The following is a 22,829-nucleotide window of genomic DNA, read 5'->3' on the forward strand; positions in this document are numbered from 1 at the left end:
GCAAGAAAAGAAACTACTGCCCGGAGTTCTCCACCATTTTATTTCCTGGAGATGACAGACAGTAAGAAAGTGTAGAATGAGTGTGTATTATGCTGGTATTATAGAGGAGAAGCAAGAAAAGACTTAGCAGGCTGGTGCAGGTTACTGCACTTGCCTTGCGCTTCGGCGGGTTGCTAGGGCGTGGGTTCGAGACCTATCCCGTACCATGGGGGTGGAAAGGTGGGCTCTTTCCGACACCCTCACCGCCATATTCTCAGTGAAGCTCTTCCCTCTTCGTCGAAGCGTCGCTTAGAGAGTGTGTTTCCTTGAAAGAATTGGGTATATCTCTACCAGCCCTCTGGGGTTGTTGCGCGGCATGCACCGCCTTCCTCCATTGGGGTATATCCCCAACGAAATACCGGTAAAAAAAAATAAAAAATAAAAAAGTAGCTATATCATAATATGCTGTGTATCCAGGGGAGGAGAGGGTGCTGAAAAAAAAGTATAAATATAGGCTTTATAATTATATATTAGATCCATGTGGGCTCGAAAATGCATATGATACCATAGATCGAGTAGGACACAAATTAAAAGATAAATATATTATGATCTGTTAGAGGTAGGGAGTTCACCAGAAAAGGCTGCCTGTTCTGGTGAACCCCCTACCTCTAACATGATCCAATAGCTCAGAGGCAAAGTGGACTTGCCTGCGCTACAACAGTGCACAGCTGGATACTAGAAAATCGGCGGCCCTGCGTTTTAGTAGATAAGAGTTCCTTGACAGCCAACTTAACCAGTGTTGTATTTAACAGATATGCCACAACCTGTTGTTTGAAAAAAAAAATCCATTGCATTACGACCTTTTTTATTATTAGGTTATATTACTTTTATTCCCACCCGCCCTTAGCAGCAGCAAAAGAAGCATGATTGTAGAAAAATGAAGCTATTCCTGCTGGTGTTTGTTATTAAAGTTTCGTTGATAAGTCTTATCAATTTGTATGTGTTGTTGGTGCCATTGTATCATAGCTGATGGATGTAGCCAAGATCTATTATATAGATCTTGGATGAACCTATATGTGCTATTGTAATACTGCCCGTGAACTTAAGTCTACATACTTAGATATGATGTAATATCACCTAAGGACCATTGATTTGGTGGTGTCAGGTCAGGGACGTATTGATAGAAGTAGTTTTGTTTGTGGACAGGTATTTGTACACAGGGAACTCCTCCTCGGGTTTGAGCGGGTCATATCTCATCAGTACCCGCACTTCCTTTGGCTTGAGGACTCTGCAGACATGGCACGCTTTATCATCCCTTTCCTTGTATTCACCTACATACTTGGGACATAACGATAGGAAGAGTAATGTGAATAGCAAAGCAATAGGACTCGGAAAAATTACATAATTCAATTGTGTTCTGGTGACTGACTAAAAAATGAAACATACTAGCAAACTATGACTGTGTTAAAGGCAAGTTATTTGGTTGTGCTAATACGAGGAAAGCCACAATTACTTCTTTGTGTAAAACATAAATGATATTGCAGTGATATAAAATATAATGTATGGTTTATATTCAATATGGTAGACTCGATATAGTGGAAAAACTTTTTTTTTTTTTTTTTCCAATTATATATTCTCGGTTTAGTGAAAGTCTAATTAACCAAGATTTGATAAATAACCACTAAATCGACACACACACACACACACACACACACACACACACACACACACACACACACACATGTACAGATGTGTGTGCATGTAATTATATATATATATATATATATATATATATATATATATATATATATATATATATATATATATATATATATATATATATATATATATATATATATATATATATATATATAGCCAGGGAGTAAATTCTCTTTCAAACGCAGGAGGTTAAATAATTATGTAACGGGTTTCTGCATTGTTCAGCTTCTGCTGCTGTGTTACATACATGCATTAATACACCACAATACATCACCTTGACACATTTATGTCTCATCATTATTTATATTTTATCTATCTATTTATTATTTTTGTTTATTAATTTATTTTATTTATTCATTTATTTTTTTCATAGGATCATGTATTATGTCTAAGTAGTTCAGTCAACAGGCCTCCTTTTAAACATGATTTTTGAACCCTTGTTATCTTAGCATTGTGTCTTGCCCATTCGCTCATACTCACGAGAATGGGGACGCTGGCCACCCCACCACGAGAAGACACGTGCCTTTCCACCTCAGGCGCCACAACAGCTTGTGGTGTGCACGTAGATCGAGGTTCCACAGCCGCAAGCACTTGAACCAAGGTGGGAAGAAAATGTCAGCTTCATGGGCTTACAATTAATATGCTATATCATTCATAGGGAGAAGCAACTTAATCAAATATTGACAATATTGTTGCAAGAAGTTTCACTTTTGCTTTGTGCTGGTTAACACCATAATGAGTTTATTAAAGATATCTGCAACACTGAAACTTTTTTAGTGTCATTCATATCACCAACCTAACTTCGCAGACGATTATAGTATGCATGATGTGAGGTACATAGCTATGATCGAATAGCCAAGCCAGATGTTGTGTGTAAGTTGGCCTGCACCTACCCATCATCCCCTCTCTCTCTCTCTCTCTCTCATATGTCAGCTTCTGATACCACCTGTTCACGTGACATGCATCTGAAATTTGGCCGACTCTTTTCAGCTGTGTCACCTAAGAATGGACCACCTAGAGTGAGGGAACAAGGCACACTTACTGACATCACACCCATGTAGGTGAATTCATCTCTTGCCTCATTCATCTTGATCCAGAGGATGTAGACGCTGCTCTAGTGACACAAGAGAATGAGTGGTAAGTCGGAGACAAAGTTGCATCCGTGAACACAATATTTTCAAGAGTGTTTCTCAATAATACCATTAATCAATCTTTCTAGAAGAAAAAATGAATGATGTATGTTCATTAAGTTTCCAGAATAGGCCTGTTAACTTACAGAGTTCCGAGGGAGGAGAGTCTTGCTGCATGGGTTGGTGGCATCCCCGTCCAGATGAACGCCATTAAAAAGCAACTCCTTCAAATGTTGGTCATAAGATGTTGGCCCTAACCTGAAAAATAGATACGTGTTATGAAAATAAGTGTGCCAATTAGAGGTTGTGTAAGACAAGGGTCGGCAGTGGCTGAGTGGTTAGTGTGTCGGTGCCGTGTCCAGGAGGACACGTGTTTGAGTCCTGCCCACAGATGGGATTTTTCAGTCACCTCTGATTTTTTTTTTTTTTTTTTTTTTTTTTTTTTTTTTTCGTCGCGGCCTATTGCGCCGTTAGGCTTTTTTGTTGATGGGGCCTGATGGTCGGCCCAGCCTGTTGTGGCGCAGGTGACTGTTTATAGTGGTGCCATCTCTTTGGAGAGGTAATCTAGAGTCCGGGTTGATAGGTGGTCTTCAGGGCAGCATGTGGGTAGTTAGCCACTCGGCGGTGACTGAAAAATCCCAACTGTGTGGCGGCCAGGATTCGAACCCGCGTCCCTACTGGATCTTCCGAACGTGGCACCAGCACGCTAACCACACACCCACCGCCTCCCCAAGTGGCCTAAGACTACCCACATGCTAGATTCTCTCTCTATAAGAGGTTGAAAGATGAGCTCCAAGGTGTGTGTGGAGGGGGGGAGGGGGAGTATGAACCAGGCAAGATGGCGCCACTATAAACACTTGCCTGCGCCATAACGGACTGGGGCCGACCTTTAGGCCTCACCAAGAAAGCCTACTGGCGCCAAAGGCCGAAACATAAAAAAAAAATAATAATAAATAAATAAACTATCCGTCGGACGAAGCGTGGTCACTTGAGCACAATCTGGCTCAAACTAAACGTTAGACGTGCATGTGGTTCACCGCAGACTGTCTTTTCTAAATATTAGTATATATTAAATAAGACTGCAGGTGATGATGATTTCAACAGTCAAGCAAAGGGGGTATTTGACCATGTTGAGCAATCCAATGGGGGTCCGAGATCATCAAAAGGTTAAGAACCCCTGAGTTATGTCATTGAGAAATTCAATAAATTCGTAAAGAAATGAATACTAGTCAGGTCTCAGAAATGGACTGCTCAGGTTAGCTAAGTGATCCTGTTAATATCTAATGGAATTAAAAAAAAAAAAATCTATATAATAATCTATATGATAAGATATCACTGCAGCGTATCTGCCCCCATTTTCCTTGAGAGGATATTGAACAGGAGGTTGTTTTATTGGACCAGCTAACAGTCTCTTGAAAAATGTTTTCATCTTATACTCAGTAGGAATAGTCCACAAAAGCATCCTCTAGTTTACCACCGACTCAACTTAAATTGACCAAATACTCTATTTATGAATGTCCATCTGGCATACATATCAAGATCAGCAAGAGTAACGTGAGCCATAGTGTTGAAAGAAGCATGGGCGTAAAAATTTGCCTGGAAGTAGTCTGTCAGGTGGGCACCCTTGGAGCCGAAGTGGAAGGTACGGGAGACCTCGGGTACCAGACACTCTCGACCCTGTTGAATCTCTGGTAGTCGCATCCACATGTCCCAATCTGCAAACTGTGACATCAGGGAAATTAAAAGATGAAGTAGAGTCAAAGAAAAGGATTTTGATGGTTACATCATATCAAAATCATTGGTGAAAACAAAATGTTCCAATGTAGAATTTGAGACATCTTATTGTGTAGATGAGTTGCACTGAGATCACTAAGTCCCACCCATAATTAGCTGATGCTGAATTTGGCCATGGTGGTATTCTGCCATGCCTAAAGTATTGTGACCTTTCCTTTGCATTCTGAACATTCACAGCTCTCATTATGGCTAGAGAAGTGGTTGGTGTTGATTTTTCACATGTTAAACTGAATTTTTCCTTGAAACTTTGAAAGAAAACTACATCTCCTATCAGTGTTGAAATCTCTCATAAGCTTTGTTGTGGTACAGTCTAGCAGAAGTTTGATATTGTTCAGTCATATGATAGAAATGTCACAGGCAACTCATTAATTGTCATGTTAGAGTGCCTCTTGCCTAGAGGACAGATATCCGCTATCTAATAACAAGTTAACAATGTGCCAAACCCATCCCGCTGTTCACCTTGTCATGTGCTGGCCACTTTGTAATCACGTCCTGATAAACCTTCTTTGACAGCAACCAGCCCAGCCCTGCCATTGTCTCAGAGCGCATGACAAGTCTCGGATTCCCACCAGAATCATCTCGCGCCAGATCATTCCAGGCAGACACGCAGTAGAGAGTTGGGTCACTCATCAGAAGTGGTGCAGTTTGAGCAAAGTAGCTGTCATCCAGTATGTTTGAATCCATAAAAAAATATGATAAATTACAATGGTGTGTGGAAGTGGGAGAGAGAGAGGGGGGGAAGGAAGAATAGATAAAATAGAAATAGACAGATCAAATGGTAGGCAGATAGATATAGTCTTTGCATACAAAAAGTGTTGTATTTACCTGAAGAAGTCTGAAGCCACGTAGAGGTCTTCCTCGAGAAGGATGACATAAGGGTCATCAGGAAAGGTTCTGAATGCAGCATCCATCACTGTCTTGTAGTGGCGGGTGATGCGCAGGGTGACATTGTTTCCCCCAGCATCATGACCCTCAAACTGTAGGATAAGAATAATGTTGTCAAATCTAAACATAAACAGGCTATCAAATTCCTGTTTTCTTGACCGAGTGACTAGTTCTTTATCACTATTTTTTATGAAGCTTATTTATTCATGTATTTCTCACCAGCATTATACATATACCCATGCAACCTATTCAGTTCCAATACCAATCCTTACTGATTCATTATGAAGCAGGTTTGTTCCTTGCCAAATCTGATGGAAATTCAAGAGGAAAAGCCAAGTTTAGTGATATCAATTTATGGGGGCAAATGCTGGTGGGTGCATTGCCTCACTCACCCTACAACTCCATCCCGGGGGGAGTCCTCCAAGCAAGTCTTCATGCAGGCAACCTTCCCCATAAGAAGTACTTCCCAGCAGGATCAATTGGCTTGCTCTAGCAATGAGTTTTGTGTGGACCTCCTGAGCCTCCACTCAGGATTGCCTCCTTTAGAAATAACCTCTCTTTTGGCCTCTCGTTCTGTTTTCTTTTGTTGGAGCAGCGTCTAGCAGGTCTTTTTGTTTATGTTTTTAGTTCTTGCCCTTGAGCTGCCTTTTTTGCTTCAATAAAAAAAGGAGACTTCTGGGTAGCATGCCACATGCCCATGTAGCTGGAGTTGGCATTCATAGACTATGCAGGAAATAAGCCTCAGTTCAGTCTCACAGAGTAATCACTGATTGGACACAGCCATTCCAGTGACACCCCATGATTCCATGAAGATACTTATTACCAAAGGCACCAAAATGCCAGTCAACATGTCGCTAATTTCCTTAGTTTCATGGCCTGCCTTTTTTAGTCCAATGATTTGGGCAATTACTTCTTGAGATAATTCCTTTGTAGGTACCATAGTAACTAGACAGCAACAAGGAAAATGAAGAAAACCAGTGTAAAAAAAGGCAAGATCACGAAGACAATAGCTTCCAATACATCCTCACCCCACGGCAGTGTGGGTATCACAGACTGAGTTCCTGCTCTCTCCCTGTCAGGCTGGCTCAGTGTGACGGGAGGGGGTTACCAGACACTTCCTCTCCATAATTTCACCCCGAAAAACACCATCCAATTTTCCCCAAAAGTATGCGGCCGCGCTGGGTAGGGGCCACATACTTTTGACGAGTACTGTATATGCTTTCATGTGCCTCACCATTATTCCATAAAGGCTGACTACCGCTTGGACCTCTTGTAGCCTGCCATCAAGGTCCCCATCAGCCACCACCAACGTCCTTTCAGGGCTACTACCTGCCACAGACATCAGCCGGCGAAGGCACCTGATGTAAAGATAGCATTGTTATACTCAGCACATTCTCTTAAAATGTGCTGTTGTAGTTTTTAAGGAAGATTCATGCTTGTATTCAACTCATGCCTGACAAGCTTACATAATAAGACCTTTACTTTCACTTTTCATCTTAGCTTCTGCCTATCATTTGTTTACACTGCTCCCCATCCACCCTGTCTTGATGACTCTAGTCAATGAGAGCACTAGAATAATTTAGAAAGACCTCACAAGTCCTTCTTATAGAATTGATATAAGCAATTCTGCCTTCAGCATTTTCATTATGCAATTTCATTTCTTTTAGAGGATATTGTCTGTCTCATTTGTTGCTCTAGAAAATATCCATGTCCATTTTCAATGTGCCTTTTAATCAAAGAATGTATTAATTATTTCCAGGAAATAATTTTCCACAAATCTACCAGGCATATCCACTTATTTTGAGAATCTACCATGAATCTCCTGCATAGTTTACCAGCAACTCTTGTTTTTTCCTCATAATCACATAATGAGCAGGCCCTATGTTCAGAACTGCTCAGACTTCTATGAAAATCTTGTCAACACACTCATCATTATAGGCAGATGTTTGGACATACACATGAATTATCATCCTTGCATCACAAAGTTACTTTAAATATCTTGATTGGAAAGACTTTCAGTACTAATCTATATTAATATGAAATATTTTGTTGAAGATCCCTAGTATTACACCCTTATTGTAAACCATTTTTATATAATTATAAAACAGTGATTGTTTTTGTTTACTTTAAAGATCACAGGATACTAGTGGAGAGAGAGAGAGAGAGAGAGAGAGAGAGAGAGAGAGAGAGAGAGAGAGAGAGAGAGAGAGAGAGAGAGAGAGAGAGAGAGAGAGAGACTGTCGGTACCAGCTCAATTAACCTACAAATAGAGAAAGACAACACTCACCTGTGTAGCAGCAAGGGGCGTTCACTCGCCACCACCACTGTCGGTATGGTGCTCTCTCCCCATTCTCCTTTTTTGTTCCTCATCTAAAAGTCATCTTTGTATATATATATATATATATATATATATATATATATATATATATATATATATATATATATATATATATATATATATATATATATATATACACACACATACAGTCATACCTCGGTCTATGAGTGCCTTAGTTTACAAGCGTTTTGATTTACGAGCAAATAAAAATCACAAAAATGACGTGGCTTTGAGTGACTTGGAAGTGTATTCAGGAGAATGTAGAGAAAATATATATATATATATATATATATATATATATATATATATATATATATATATATATATATATATATATATATATATATATTCTCCTGAATACACTTCCTTTTTTAATATAATAAGTTCATTTTGAAATTTGGATGCAATTTCTATCTCAAGAATAGCATTATTTGCTCAGAAAAAATATATAATTAGATAAAAAAAAACCTTGAGGCTCAAAGTGTAGTTCTGAAGAATACAGTCAAAGAAAATGACACCATAATTTAGAAAAAAGATTATTATAAAACATGGTAAAATGTATGTCATTTACAACAAATTTTGGGACAAGTATTGCCTCACCTGGTTGGAGGGTAGTAGCTCGGGGGTCTTGCAGCTGCAGAGATCACCATAACCCTCAAAGCGATTACAGAATCTTTTCCGCTCTGACCATCTTTTTCCATTAGGCCAGTTAGAGCATTCCACTTCTGAAGAGAGCAAAAAGGAGTGAATACAGCAAAAGATGGCACAAACTAATACAAGCAAACCTTACTTTTTGAATGCTTGTGTAAAGAAAATTTGTTTTAATGAATGTTTAGTTTTACACCTCCGTGGTCTAGTGGTCAGCATGCCTGGCTTCTACTCTGCGGGCCCGGGTTCAAATCCTGGCCCGGGCAGTCGCTGTGCAGCTCACCCAGCTGTTCATCCTCCCTTTTGGGCTGATCGATAAATGAGTACCTGGGGAAACCTGGGAAAGGTAAACTGTGGTAACCCAGATATCACACTGGCCCTGTGTCCCGGGGTAATGGGCTCCCTCCCACCACAGGCTCAAGGGCCAGTGTTACGGAGATGAGTACCGAGGCCACGCGCTGCTACAGCGTATGCCCCCAACTTTACCTTTACCTTAGTTTTACTACTTTTCTTCACTTATGTTAAAATTCACTATAGCGAATTTTCCATCAAGGCAATTTTAAACCGAGCTCACTCTCAAGTCAGCTGATTCATTCCACCCATTCTGTTCCCACTCCTGTGTATTTACCTATTTGCAGCATACAGGGCCTGAGCTCAAGCTCGGACAGTCCTGTCTCCCAATCTATATTTTTCCAACTCTTCCTTTATTATATGGACACTGTTCATTTCAACAATGTCTTGGTTTAGTCTTTTCCATGTATCCACACTTCTGTATGGAAAACTGTACTTTTTTTTGTCTTTCAAACAAGTCTTAATTTCTTGTTGTGTCCTCTTAGTTGCCTTCTCCCGTCCATCTCGAATAAATCATTTCTATCCAATATGTCCACTCCACTTGTATCCCTGTACAATGCTATCAGGTCTCTTTTTTCTCTTCTTTCTTTGAGTGTTGGTAGGCCCAGTTCCTTCAATCTAGTATCATATGACAGATTTGATAGTTCTGGTACCATCTTAGTGGCAATCCTTTGAATCCTTTTGAGTTTCCTTTATCTTTTTTCCTGTGTGGTGACCAAACAACCGCTGCATACAAAGCTCTGATAGGGTGGGAGTGATAAGAGAGTCACAAGGAGAAAAACTGCTTTATTTCTTAAAGCATTCGGAGAGCCATTGCTTTGTGTGGAAACTGATGAAGTGTGGAACTATGATGCCAATCAGTCATTTTGTCTCAGGCAATTTTTTTCACAACTTGTAGAGGGTGCTGCAGGAGCACTTGGCCTCAAAGTGAACCTTTGCTACCTGTAGCTGCTTCGTACAATGAATTTTTGGTTAGCGAATGTTTTTTCAGGAATGTATCCCATTCGTAAAGTGAGTTTTGCCAGTATAATATAATACAGTAGACCCTCTATTTAATGTGAGACAGGTACCAAAGAAGTTTGAGCAAAATGGTATTATTTCAGTGACATTTTTTGATTTGGGACTGGTGAGACTTTTTTTTAGTGTGTATGTGGAGGCAGAGGTCAAAGGTACATTGAGGAGATCCTTTAAAATTTTTTTTTAAATAAATGGAAGGTCTACAATACTTAAAATCAAAGAAATGTAAAAACATCACTTGTGTCGAATAGTAAACCATCATAATTAATTCTACAGTCCAGGTAGTCCTTGAGTAATGACAGGGATCAGGACCAACAGGCAGTCATAAGTAGTATGGGCCAGGAGTTGAAAAATACATTTAAATAAACTAAAATATTATTCAAATGTCCTTCTGCAGATAGAGCAGCATTCCCACTTCTACCTTCTCCCCTAAACCTGTCTCTGTCCTCATGTGCACGACTCACTCCAGCCCTTCATTCAGGTGACCCTCAAGTCATGCAACTTTATGCAAAGAAGCTACCAAGTTTTGCCAAGATGGTGGCATTAGCCTAACACCCCATCAAGTCGTTGTATCAGAGGTTGTGTTGGTGGAGGGACAGTAACACAGAGGACATGTCAGTTATATCAGGGGCCAGTTTCATCTCTGCAGCAGCTTCTTACCTTCCGTAAATGATTCGTTCACCTATGATTGCTGTTTCCTGCAAACAGTCACTTACATCCCTATAAGAGCTGTTGCAGAATATTGTGAGAGGGCTGTTGTTGTGAGATGCTGTTTTGCTAGTCAATTGGCATCTGCTAGATATAACGGTAAGCTTGGTAGGAAGTGCAGGAACTGTGTAAACAAACAGCTGCTCTACACATGCTGAATTATTTGAAATGTCAACTCATTACTGGTGGTAAGTATATATGCCTATAAACTGGTAGAAAAACAACCAGTTACTGTAGCGTGAGGAGTACTTGCATCTTCAGTTCCACAAGTAACTGATAGAAAAGTGTTGGTGGGCTGGCTCAGCCCACCCAGCCTTCCCCCCTCCTGCCTAACCCCAGCCTGGCTGGGTCAGCACGTGAGGACAGCGGCAGGAAGGGGTGGGGGTGTTGGAAGCTTGGGAACACTATATAAACAAACCACTGTGGGATATTTGAAATGTCAACTCATTTCTTAACCAAATGTTACTAATATTATAGGCCTGATCGTAAGTGCGAGCAGCCATAAGTCGCATGCGTCATATCTCAAGGTCTACCTGTACTTAACAAATAGTTAGGATTCACCATATAATGTAGAGCGCGGGAGGTTGGCCTGGAGGCGGAGCGGCCCACCCTGCAGCATGAGACTGTCTCCATCTCGAGCAAACACAGCTCCTTCAGCCCATGTCTGTCCTCCCTTGGTCCATATCCATGCCCACCTGTTGATGCAAAGTAAAATTGTCTATAGTGTGCAGTTCAACTGCCATATGTCCCCTGCTGATAAATGCATTTGTTACGTGTATGTAAAATATGGGCAACTATTCCATTAGCTTAACGAATTCCCTTGCAAACTGATAAATATCCATTTTAAAACCAACTACCCTCACCTGTCACCCATGGTCATGTCAAAAATGGCCCGTGAACCAGTCTTCCGCATCCAACCCACAGTCAAGTCAGACATCTGCATGAACCCCTCATGCTGTCGAAGGGAAAGTCTGACATCATGAGTGAAATAGTGATCTTTTCTCTTTACAACACAAGATTAATCTATAGCAGCATAATGAAAAATTTATGTACTTTTTAACATTCACCAATAGCTCACTCTTAATAGGTATTACAGCACAAATATAAGTGGTTTTTAAGAACTGACATCAATTTGTTGCTGAAGACATAATCACTTGCAGTCATGTGAGACTTGAAAGAAGGGCTTTATTTGACCTTACCAGAGCAGCGAAAACTAGAATCCTCCCAGGCTGCACGCCTTTCACAACCCTCAGAAGTTCGCGGTCCCCAGAGCGCTCAAAGGTCCTATGCTTGGAGAAGTGCATGACAGTGGCTGTGGTAGGATTCAGTACAAGTAGGTACATTCCCCCTTTCTTCATAAATTTGATGTCAGCCATAACCATTTTCTCGTACAAAATCTAGGTAGCATGAAAACGAAGACTTTAGGTTCAATTATGTACAGAGATTTATCTCTGGGGGAATTTCATATTTGCAAAGGCATACATTGCCTTTTGCTCTATAAGAATTTTCTATTATGTTTTCATATATGCTTCAGTTCTGTGGGGATTGTGTGTTTATAATATTGATTGCATTGTTTACAAAATTGAAATGATACTAAGAAAACTTATTGGTATTAAATGTAACAGCACACACACACACACACACACACAAGAAGGAAGTGAACTAAAGGTGGCATACACAAATGTGAATGGGCTAACATCGGCACTGGCAGAATTAAATGATTACCTGAGGGAGAGTGCACCAGACATTATGGGAAGAGTTGAAACAAAGTTGGGCGATGCTATTATGTCCCTAGAAATTGGCAAAAGAAAGTGAAATGTGTGGAGAAAAGACAGAGGGGAAAATCAGAGAAGGGGAGTGATGATGTTGGTTAAGAAAGACCTGGGAGTTGATAATAAACTATATGGTAAGGGACGTGCTGAAATGATGAAAGTTGGAGTACAATAGGAAGGAAGAATAACTAGAGACTTTAGTGTGGTGTATGTTTCACCAAAAACAAGATCTTGGGGTAAAGAAGAATATGAGAAATTATGGAAGACACAAGTGAGGGATGGAGGAAATGACAAGTGGGAGCGACAACCTAACCATGATGGGGGACTTCAACTGCAAAGAGGTGTGTGCGTTGGGAGGAGTGGACGTCCCAGAACTCTCAAATATGATGTATGAAGACAGATTGAAGGAGATGAAATTGACGACACTGGAACAAAGAAGGGAGAGAGATCTGATCACGCTGTATAAGTTGGTAAATAAGTTTGATGAGGTGGATAGGGATGATCTCTTCTCAACTGCGAGAATGCAGGGGCTGAGAGGACATGGAAAGATACTTAATAGAGGAACCTGTTTGAATGACTTGAAAAAGTATAGTTTTCCACATAGAAGTGTTAACACATGGAACAGCTTGTGGGAAGAGGTGGTGGAGGCGAGCAGTGTCCAACAAATGAAGGAAAGGCTGGATGAATGTAGATATGGAGACGGGACTATTAGAGCTTAGCTTGGACCTGGTAGACTACAAATAGGTAAATACATACACACGCACACACACTCACCACTTTCATGTCCACCTTGACCTCTAGCATCCACTTGGACACTGACACATCAATGTTTAAGTAGGTGTCTCTCTTTATGCCACTGACCACTGGCTTCTCATCCTTCTTGGTTTTGGGTAGTGTAGGTCCCCATGCAGATGTAAAATTGTTGAGGCTCTCATAATTTGATGACTTTCTGATGTCCGTGTCTTCTTTCTCAATAAGATCTTGGAGAAAACAAAATGTGGTAGGGATCATTGACTGTAGCATCATGTTGTGTGTATTGTGTATAGCTTTGCTGAATTGGTCATTCATCATTTTAATATTTTTCTTCATTTTATCCTCCAGTTCCTCCTCCTTCCTTGTTTGGCAATGATACCTCAAGTCTAAGGACAGATGAAGACTGAATACACATCACGGTAAGTTTTCACAGTTGACAGTACTTAACCCGGTAGCAACGACAGGCCAAATTTGTGGCTTCACCGTGTAGCAGCGACGGGTCAAATTTGTGCCATGATATTTAACCCCCAAAATAGATGATACATAATCTGATCAGAAATGCTTTGATATGTATTATGAAATGGTTTGTGTGAGGGGTGATTTTTTCTCATTTTTCTCGCTTGGAGGGACCATTAAGAAACATGATCCCCACTGCTACCGGGTAAATAGTATAGTATAATATAGCATACATACTATAGTAGTAGAAGATAGTAGCATAGTATAGTAATAGTAGTAGTAGGTATAGTATAGTATGGTATCTATCTATACATATCAGCAATGGCCTGTTTTAGTTCTCATGGAAACCTCCTCCAAGGGGTTAACCATGGCAGAGGCCTTTCCAACTTTCTCTGTTCTGGCACTCCCTCTTAGCAGACTCAGTTTCTCATCTTCCATTTCTCTCTTCGATACTCGTCCACTTAATTGCTCCTTTTCATGGTGGTCTCCCACATGGTGGTCTCCATCAATCCTGCCCTCATTATTTTACAAAGTCATCCTCATTCATTCTTATCACATGTCCAAACCATCTCAGAGCACTACATTTCACTCATTCAACCACTCCAGTCCCATACTTACACAGAACTATCCTTAAAAAGTACTTAAACTTAATCACTTCCTCCATCCTCTCTTCTCCCAACCAGAGCTTACACTCTTTCATACTCTCTGCACTAACTGTTCTAACTGTGCAACATTGATATGCTGCTCTCTTGCTCTCAAATACTATAGTAATAACCTTTCTCTTGCCAACATTTTCTTTCAACTCTCCTTTTACACATTGACATATTCATTCATAACTTTGCAGCACCTTTCACTTTTTGCCAACAACACTTATCATCTGCAAATTTGCTTGCCATCAGACTGCTCCATACTTTCAGCCTTGGACCTGATCCTTCTACTCTGGTTTTCATTTCTCTCTTAAAATCATCCATATATAATCATTAAATGGCTGTGGTGACACTACACACTCACACCAATGCTAATAATCTCATTCAGCTCCCCACTCATATGCATAGAGGCACTCACACCCTTGTAAAAAGACCTAAACCTTTCAAGTAAATGCCCTTCTACACCATATATCCTTAGGTCATCCCATATCCCTTTCCGTCACTCTGTCATAGGCTTTATCCAGGGTAATAAAAACAGTAAAAAAAAAAAATTCCAGGTATACTATTTAACTTTAATTTTTGGTGCAAATTTTTTATCCCTTCCCTTTCCTAAAGCCCTCCTCTAATTTAAAACCCTTTCATTGACTTCTCCTGCCGCACTGAGTAAGCATATTCCCTGTAATAAAAAGACTAGTAGTAATCATAGTAGTTGTGTTAGTAATATATTATGGCATTAGTCACTTTTCTGCATCTAACTAAACCTCACCTTGGACAAATAGGTGACTGTATCTGAAGGTTAAGCAGAGAATCGCCAGGAGGTAAGCTGCCCCCACCATGGCCAGCACCACCCACACCTGTCTCTGCAATGTATGATGCAAAGTAGTGTATATATATATATATATATATATATATATATATATATATATATATATATATATATATATATATGTATGTATATATATACATGTATGTGTGTGTGTGTGTGTGTGTGTGTGTGTGTATATATATATATATATATATATATATATATATATATATATATATATATATATATATCTATATATATATATATATATATATATATATATATATATATATATATATAGACAGGTATAGGTATGTCCCAGGCCTCGGGTATGTCAACGTCTAGTGAGGAGTAGATCGAGTTCTTCACATACATGGTACACAGTATAGCAAGTCCTTTACCTTCATGGGAGTGCAGTGATCCTTATATTATCGTTTCTTTCACATATCACACCACAAACATGTCTGAGAAAATGCCTTCAGTATCTCGAAGGACCCTAGATGCGATGAGGCTGCGGTGAACCTCCGGTCAGCTCCACACCTTGCCCGCGGCACTCTTGCTTACGTGCATTTTCTCATCATTTTCCTTAACCCTCTGACTGTGGTAAGAGCGCCCACAGGTTTCATTGCTACGTTTTAAATTAAACAGTCCGCTCCTCTATCTATATCTATAGTTATGTATCGATTGACCAATCTTTTTTCTGTCCAATCACGCCTCCATGGTGCAGTGGTTAGCGTTCCTAGCTACTAATCTGCGGGTTCGTTCGAATCCCGTCATGGGAGTCGGCGTGCGGCTCACCCAGTTGTTCATCCTCCCATTCGAGCTGGTCGATAATTGGGTAGCTACGTGGAGAAACTTGGAGATGGTAGACTCTGGTAATTGGCTGCATGGATGTCAAATATAAAATAACCTACCCTGATCCCGGAGTAAAAGGTTCTTACCCGGCCGCATAAGCTCGAAGCACTGTAGCTGAGATGAGCACCGAGGCCACGTGCAGCTGGCTATAGTGTATACCCCAAACTTGAGCTTTACCTTTACTGATCTCGTGCTGGACTCGTGAGCTCCAGCCAGCACCACAGACTTTATATATTCTGTGGCCATTATACCTATATTAAAAACCGAGGATCGAAGCTGAAGGCAACACAGAGACATATTTTGAATCGAAAGAGGAAAATATAAGGAAAGAGAAAGTAAAAGACCCAGGCAGTAAAGGAAATCATTATAGGTGAGGGTGTGCCGTTACTAAGGCAAAACTCCAGCCCGTCAACTGAGCAAGAGGACTGTCAGGGTCAGCTGGTTGGCCTTCCACTGGTTGTGTCAACAATGTCTGCACCCAAGCAGCTTGATCCTTCTGTTTGCAAGTAAGCGATAGTGCTTCATATAAGACATCATGAATCAGTACATTCTGCTTTTAACATATATATCAGAGTTCATATTACAATGTTAACAGTATTGAGCCTGTGGGTTCTCGCCCACCACAAGTATACATATTGTGAAGAAAAACTTTGGGTAAAGATTCGTTTTAGTACCGTGCCAGTATTTCATTACCTACCTCATGAAACATCACTAGCTCTTCATATGTATTTTCTACAAACGTTCAACAATCAAGGCAACGCTTTCAAAATCCAATTCAAGGACTATTTAGTGTGTGTGTGTGTGTGTGTGTGTGTGTGTGTGTAATTTACCATGGTCTGACCTTGCATTAGTACCCTCCTTGAATGCCTTTTGAGCTCACAAGTGACAGATCTTAGGGTATGGCTGAAACCTCACACCCACACACACTGGGAAGCAGAACAGTACCCCTGACTGACACCTGTCACCCATATACTGCTGGGTGGACAGTGACAGGGAGTAAAGGAGACTTTGTCATCTCCATTCTGTCTGGGAATCAAACCTGGAACCTCGCAGTTGTGAGGTGATCATGCTAACCACTGCGGTGATAATGCTAACCACTGCACTACAGAGATCTATATCCATGTGTGTGTGTGTGTGTGTGTGTGTGTGTGTGTGTGTGTGTGTGTGTGTGTGTGTGTGTGGTGTCACTGTTTTTAATTACTGTTTTTAAACAAATAATTCTAAACAAATGGTATTTCACATCAGTGTCAACACCTACACCCCTACATACCCACATAAATTATGCTATACATATATATATATTATATATCTCTTTTTTTACTCAGATATTAAGTCAGTAGCAGGAGGTCCAGTCAGAGGACTTTCAGAGGACCCCCTCCACCCCCCACCCCCCAACACCCCTCCATTCCCCATCCATCCTCTCTCCTCTATCCTCCCCGTCCCTCTCCTACCCCTCCCTCCTCATTTACTCAATTTCCTGCCTCTTCCATATGTTATACCGTTTACTTTATGTACTGTACTTATAGCTACATATGTCATATAGGTATGCATCTAAGTAATGCAGTGTGTGCAGCTTTCAATATTACTAACATGTAAATGTGGGAGTACTGCACAAGCTTTGGAGGCAAAAAACGATATCACGTTGTTCATTACTGTATAACATCATGTTTACGCAAATGTAGTAGCAAAAAAATGTGCTGTGGGAGGTCTATGGCCAGCCGAATGAACACGCCTATTTGTATTACCTGTGGCCTTGACTTTCTTGTAATAACTTGTTCTTCTTTAGAACATAGTGTATTTATCACACAACATGGTCAAGTTGACATTATATTATTTTGTTGACTTGTGTCGTTTCATAACCACAGGGTTCCATATAAATTGCACAATTGTTCTTCTCTGCATCACTGCATCTTTGTTTATTGATGCCTAATGGTAATAATGGCGTTGTAGCTTTATCAAGTACATTTGAGGCAATAAATATACAAAATATGCTGTGGGATATTATGAAGTTACTGTATGTTATACATTGTATTATTTTTATGAAATGATATACGAAGTTATGGATCTATATAACGAGTATGCATTGTAGGAATAAAAATAGGCAAACATGATAGTACACGGATTTAATCGCAGTCACTGTCCAGGAACACATCATCATCCTCGCTTTCTTTTCATCATCGCTGACTTGATGGTTGTTGTGCTTTTGACATCGTTGAGGTGTTGTGTGCTTTGCCTCGGTCCTCAATGCAGGAGTCACGTTTCACTTCATGCCACCCGGGTCCGGCGCGTGACACTGACGATCACTCACTGATTTCATGCTATCAGAGTAGGGAGCCCACTACTTTTTTAGTAGAGCATCTTAGTAACTACTATCACCGCCCCAGACGCCAAAACAAGGTAGACGCCAAAACCATTCTAATATTTACTCAATGTATTCGCATCAATGTACGTGATGGTATGTACCATACCTCCCTATCAACGCATAGTGCGCGGTGACGGTGGGATAAAGGTTAAGGGAGGGGGGGGGTGGGTGAGGTATATAGGGTAGGGAGGAATAGTCTGGGGTTGGTAGGTGTAGGCGGGCAGATTTTAGGCACTACATTCGTTCGAATGTGCATACGACCTTAGTGACCATGCCTGGCTTCGGCTTAATATACAGGAGTAAACTCCTTCGTAAACACATATAGCAATATGCTATGTGGGCCATAAATTATGTAGGGGTGTAAAAGGCTTGGTGTTGAAATACCATACTGATCCGACAATTTGTTTAGGAATTATTTGCGAAAAACAGTGTAACACGGCCAGTGAAACCCATAGTAGTTGTGAAATACAGGAAAAGACCCGTACTAGGCTCATGCTGTCCCGTCTCCATAACGCTTATAATCCAATTTGGTGTGTGTGTCTGTGTGGGTGTGTGGGTGGGTGTAGATGTGAAACAAGAATGGTATTATTACTCATTAGGTTCTAATCTAGTGAATGGGAATCTATCAGAGTATAATATGATTAAGATTCCACTCAATAGATTGATTATCTCATGGTAAAGGAAAATTTGAAGTCAATACTCATGGAGTTTAGTCTATAAAAAGTAACCAAATCCAAGTAATATGACAGTATTATATCTGATTGTATTTTTTTTCCTTTTAGTGTGAAAGTAACTCCAGGAGCTGTGGTATGTTTAGAAGCAGATTATTATGGTGAAATTACAATTGGCTCTCGCACAGTTATTCATCCTAAGGCTCGAATTATAGCTGAAGCAGGACCAATCATCATTGGGGAAGGTAACTTGATTGAAGAACAAGCTCAGATAATCAACAGGTAAGAAAAGTGGATTCTTTAATATTGTTTTTAAGGTTCATAGATAAAAAAAAAAGTACTCAACCAGTAAATGTGCCCTGCTCCTGTTGCCCTCCCTATATAAATAATTCTTCTTTTTCCATTTTATTGTTCAATACTGTACTACATATTAGAATACTACAGCAGAGAGGGAGGAAGTGAATCAAAGGTGGCATACACAAACATGAGTGGGCTAACATCGGCACTGGTGGAATTAAGTGATTGCCTGAGGGAGAATGAACTGGACATTATGGGAATTGTCGAAACAAAACTGGGAGATGGTATCATGTCCCTAGATATTGGCGAAGGAAAGTGCAATGTGTGGAGAAAAGAGAGAGGAGAAGAGCAGGGAAGGGGAGTGATGATGATGGTTAAGAAAGACGTGGGAGTTGATAACAAACTATGGTAAGGGACATGCTGAAATTATGAAACTTGGAGTACAATAGGAAGGAAGAAGAAATAGAGACCTTGGTGTGGTGTATGCTCTGCCAATAACAAGATTTTGGGGTAAAGAAGAATATGAGAAATTATGAAAGACACAAGTGAGGGAATGGAGGAAGTGGGAGTGACAACCTAACCATGATGGGGAACTTCAACTGCAAAGAGGTGTGTGTGTTGGGAGGAGTGGATGTCAGAGGAAGGTCATGGGGAAATACGCTGTTGAGGATGGCAATGGACAACACTCTTACGTAATGGATTGAGGATATCACAAGCTTTCAGGGGAGTGATGAACCTTCAAGGCTAGACCTAATGTTTACAAAGGAGCCTGAAATAGTAGAACTATTTCAGGCTATAGAAACTATAACTATAGAAAATTAACTAACTATAGAAAATAGTAGCGAAGGGAGAAAGAGATGTAGCATGGAACAGGTGGAGAAGAAGGAAAAGACAGGACCGTATGTCAGTCTGCCATATGAGAACAGATTGAAAGAAATGAATTTGCCGATGCTTGAGGAGAGGAGACGAAGAGGAGACTTAATAGCTTTATATAAATTTACTAGTGAACTGAACAAATTGAATAGAAGTGACCTGGTTGTGACAGAGAGGAGGAGGGGGCTGAGAGGACATAGTAAGAAACTGAAAAAAGGAACATGTCTGAAGGATAAAAAGAAGTACAGTTTCCCATACAGAAGTGTAGATGAGTGGAATGGTCAAAAGGAGGAGATTGTGGAGGCAGGGAGTGTCCATCAAATGAAGGAGAGGTTGGACAAATATAGACAAGGAAATAGGACTATCTGAGTTTAGCTCAGGCCCTGTAAACCACAAATAGGTAAATACACACACTAATAAGCAGTTTTGGCTATTTCTCAACCATTTTTCATGCCACAGGTTACCCAAAGGGTCAGAACCCCAGGATCCACCACCAGTGATGGTCATTGGGAACAACAATGTCTTTGAGGTGGATAGTTACTGCCAGGCTTCCAAAGTTGGAGACAACAATATATTGGAAGCTAAAAGTAAGAGGAATTATTTAGCTGTTCTGATTTACCACATGCTAAGTTTATTAAATAAGAATAGAGATATCCACAAAAAAAATGTCTACAAACTTAATTACTGACTATTGACATATGAATTTCAAGCGGGATAATTGAATGCAATCACTTTTAACAGGTCACATTGGTCCTGGTGTTGAGCTCACTCGAGGATGTGTAATTGGATCCCTGTGTTCTCTAGTTTGTCCTCAACTTGTTTCCGAAAACACTGTCATTTATGGAGACGAACTTCACCAGCGAACTCAAATAGAAAAACCAGCAGTAAGTACTTCATTCTAAAAAAAAATTTAAAAAATATATTTTATTTTCTTAATGTATTTGCAGATATTTTACTTAAGCAGATTGCATGGGAAGTATTTAATTATTTTTTCCTTTTCTAGTCTCAAGGATTGCAGCTGGACTTCTTGACCAAAATCCTGCCAAACTATCACCATCTTGTTAAACCCAGGAAAAAAGTTGCTCCTTAGGGAAGTAAATTGTTATGCTACTAAGAAGTTTTGTTTATCATTTTTAGTTTTAAATCTTAAGAGCATTACTATAAAAGAGAAAAAAAAATGGAATTGAACTGACTCTTAAATATGATGTACACTTGTCCCTCAGTATGGGGGGTCCCTGAGTATGGGGGATCAGGTGTAGGCCTACTTGTTGTCCTGAATTTTTTTTGATTTTCCATGTGAGATCTGAGAGTAAGGCTTGAAAATAAAACTACACTTAAATAAGTGGGACTTGCAGCATTAGTAGGATTACAACTAAATTCACAATGTTTAGTTGACTTGATCAATTTTAGTCTCTTATCCCTATGTAGCTCTAGCTTCTTTGCTACCTGATGTGTACAATTTCTGGTAGGCAAAGGTTTGAGTATGCTAAGAGGAAGTGCCAGAACAGGAAAAGTTAGAGATGCTCCTACTATGGCAACTCCACTCTGTTGTGGGAAGCTTCTACAAGATAACAGGGCATCGAAAATAGAAAGGTAAATAGATTAATGGATGAGAAATGCATTTAAGAGAAGTAAAGCAGCCTTGCATCCAACATATGATTGTTCAGGGCGATTCCTGTCCAACGCAGCATTTTTTTGGACTTTTTTTTTACTGTAGCAGCCCATTCACAGACATTTTCAATACCTGGTCTGACAATCACCAATATTCAACATCAGTCTCAGACTTTTGCCACACTTTATCCAGCACATTTAAGCAGCACACCTAAGAGATTAACTAAAGCAAGTTATTTTAAGACTTGCATTGCATGTCAACGAAGGGCACACTGTTGGAAACAGTTTGCCACTTTTTTTTTTTTTTTCAGGTGCTTAACCCTTAAGCATATCATACCATGGGAGTTATGTGCTAATGAATGCTTCTTTCTATAAAATTAAGGTAATAAAAATATGAAAGGGACAATAAAAAAGATCATAACTACAAGTATCTGCTCAGCAGATAATTTAAAAAAAAAACAGCAAGCCACACGAAAAAGCTTATTGAACCCACTGTGGACACTTTATTGAAGACTTAGACAAACTTTAAGAGAATGAATTATTAATATACAAATAGCAATGAAATTTAAAGAATTCAACAACTCTGAACAAGAATATGAAGCTTATTGAATTAGTGAATGCATTGTGGAGGTGACGACCATCACCACCACCACAACAACACGCAGACACCTAGCGAGTGTTGCAGACACGGGCTTGGCTGAGCATTTGTCCAGCAACCGCCAGACTTATCTGACCACCAGATTTCCAGATTATTTTACCTGGATTTTATTTTAGTTTCCAGGCTTAACCAGGCATATGTCTGACACTTGCCTAGGAAATCAAGGATCAAGTGTATTTTTCAGAAATTTTCTGACAAATTAATATATCATATAGGTTCTTTTGTTTGTCCAATGCTGATTTTATTCAACACGATATGATCTCTGACCAACTTCCCACATTGAATGTAAGGCCACTGTTCCTAGCTAATCTTAAATAAAACCTTATTTTACACACCAGTATATGTTATTGCTTTACTTAGTGATAAATAAAGTCTTGAACAATCTCAGATTTATTTCTCCATGTGTGCATTTTGACATCCTTATTGTATATATCAAGTACGTATTGAAAATGGTGGACCATTAGTCACCATATGACTGTAGTGACAGCTGACTACTAAGG

General features: G+C 39.9%; 2 protein-coding genes across 4 annotated transcripts; one reads left to right on the top strand and one right to left on the bottom strand.

Annotated features, from left to right (window-relative positions):
* Positions 1–21: 21 nt before the first annotated feature.
* Positions 22–16,042, bottom strand: LOC127009180 (protein O-linked-mannose beta-1,2-N-acetylglucosaminyltransferase 1-like). 3 transcript variants are annotated; one of them, XM_050881992.1, is made up of 17 exons: positions 15,404–15,568; positions 14,964–15,057; positions 13,116–13,321; positions 11,769–11,966; positions 11,433–11,524; positions 11,131–11,264; positions 8,446–8,570; positions 7,795–7,877; positions 6,742–6,865; positions 5,448–5,599; positions 5,082–5,280; positions 4,360–4,550; positions 2,975–3,086; positions 2,741–2,812; positions 2,179–2,288; positions 1,096–1,267; positions 22–803 (listed from the first exon to the last, which is right to left on the bottom strand). In XM_050881992.1, the coding sequence occupies exons 1-16, from the start codon at positions 15,407–15,409 to the stop codon at positions 1,141–1,143; spliced, it is 2,025 nt and encodes a 674-aa protein (XP_050737949.1). In that variant the 5' UTR covers positions 15,410–15,568; the 3' UTR covers positions 22–803; positions 1,096–1,140. The 3 variants fall into 3 exon arrangements, with proteins under 3 accessions (XP_050737949.1, XP_050737950.1, XP_050737948.1); XM_050881993.1 differs by lacking the exon at positions 15,404–15,568 and adding an exon at positions 15,944–16,042 and having other exon boundaries at positions 22–1,267; XM_050881991.1 differs by having other exon boundaries at positions 22–1,267.
* A 146-nt stretch (positions 16,043–16,188) lies between these two features.
* Positions 16,189–22,713, top strand: LOC127009185 (dynactin subunit 6-like). The gene is made up of 5 exons (XM_050882008.1): positions 16,189–16,363; positions 19,002–19,172; positions 20,520–20,647; positions 20,802–20,944; positions 21,064–22,713. Exons 1-5 carry the CDS (start codon positions 16,326–16,328, stop codon positions 21,148–21,150), a joined length of 567 nt encoding a protein of 188 aa, XP_050737965.1. The 5' UTR covers positions 16,189–16,325; the 3' UTR covers positions 21,151–22,713.
* The last annotated feature ends 116 nt before the right edge of the window (positions 22,714–22,829 follow it).

The sequence above is a fragment of the Eriocheir sinensis genome, chromosome 40 (genome assembly GCF_024679095.1).
Source record: "Eriocheir sinensis breed Jianghai 21 chromosome 40, ASM2467909v1, whole genome shotgun sequence".
Classification (NCBI taxonomy): Eukaryota; Metazoa; Arthropoda; class Malacostraca; order Decapoda; family Varunidae; genus Eriocheir; species Eriocheir sinensis.

Coding starts and splice junctions, on each gene's coding strand:
- LOC127009180 (XM_050881992.1), bottom strand. Junction 11,525..11,768: donor TTCTAGTTTTCGCTGCTCTG/GTAAGGTCAAAT, acceptor TCCCTTCGACAG/CATGAGGGGTTCATGCAGAT. Junction 11,265..11,432: donor GACATGACCATGGGTGACAG/GTGAGGGTAGTT, acceptor TTGCATCAACAG/GTGGGCATGGATATGGACCA.
- LOC127009185 (XM_050882008.1), top strand. CDS start 16,326: ATGTCTGCACCCAAGCAGCTTGATCCTTCTGTTTGCAA. Junction 16,364..19,001: donor CTTGATCCTTCTGTTTGCAA/GTAAGCGATAGT, acceptor TTTTCCTTTTAG/TGTGAAAGTAACTCCAGGAG. Junction 20,945..21,063: donor CTCAAATAGAAAAACCAGCA/GTAAGTACTTCA, acceptor TTCCTTTTCTAG/TCTCAAGGATTGCAGCTGGA.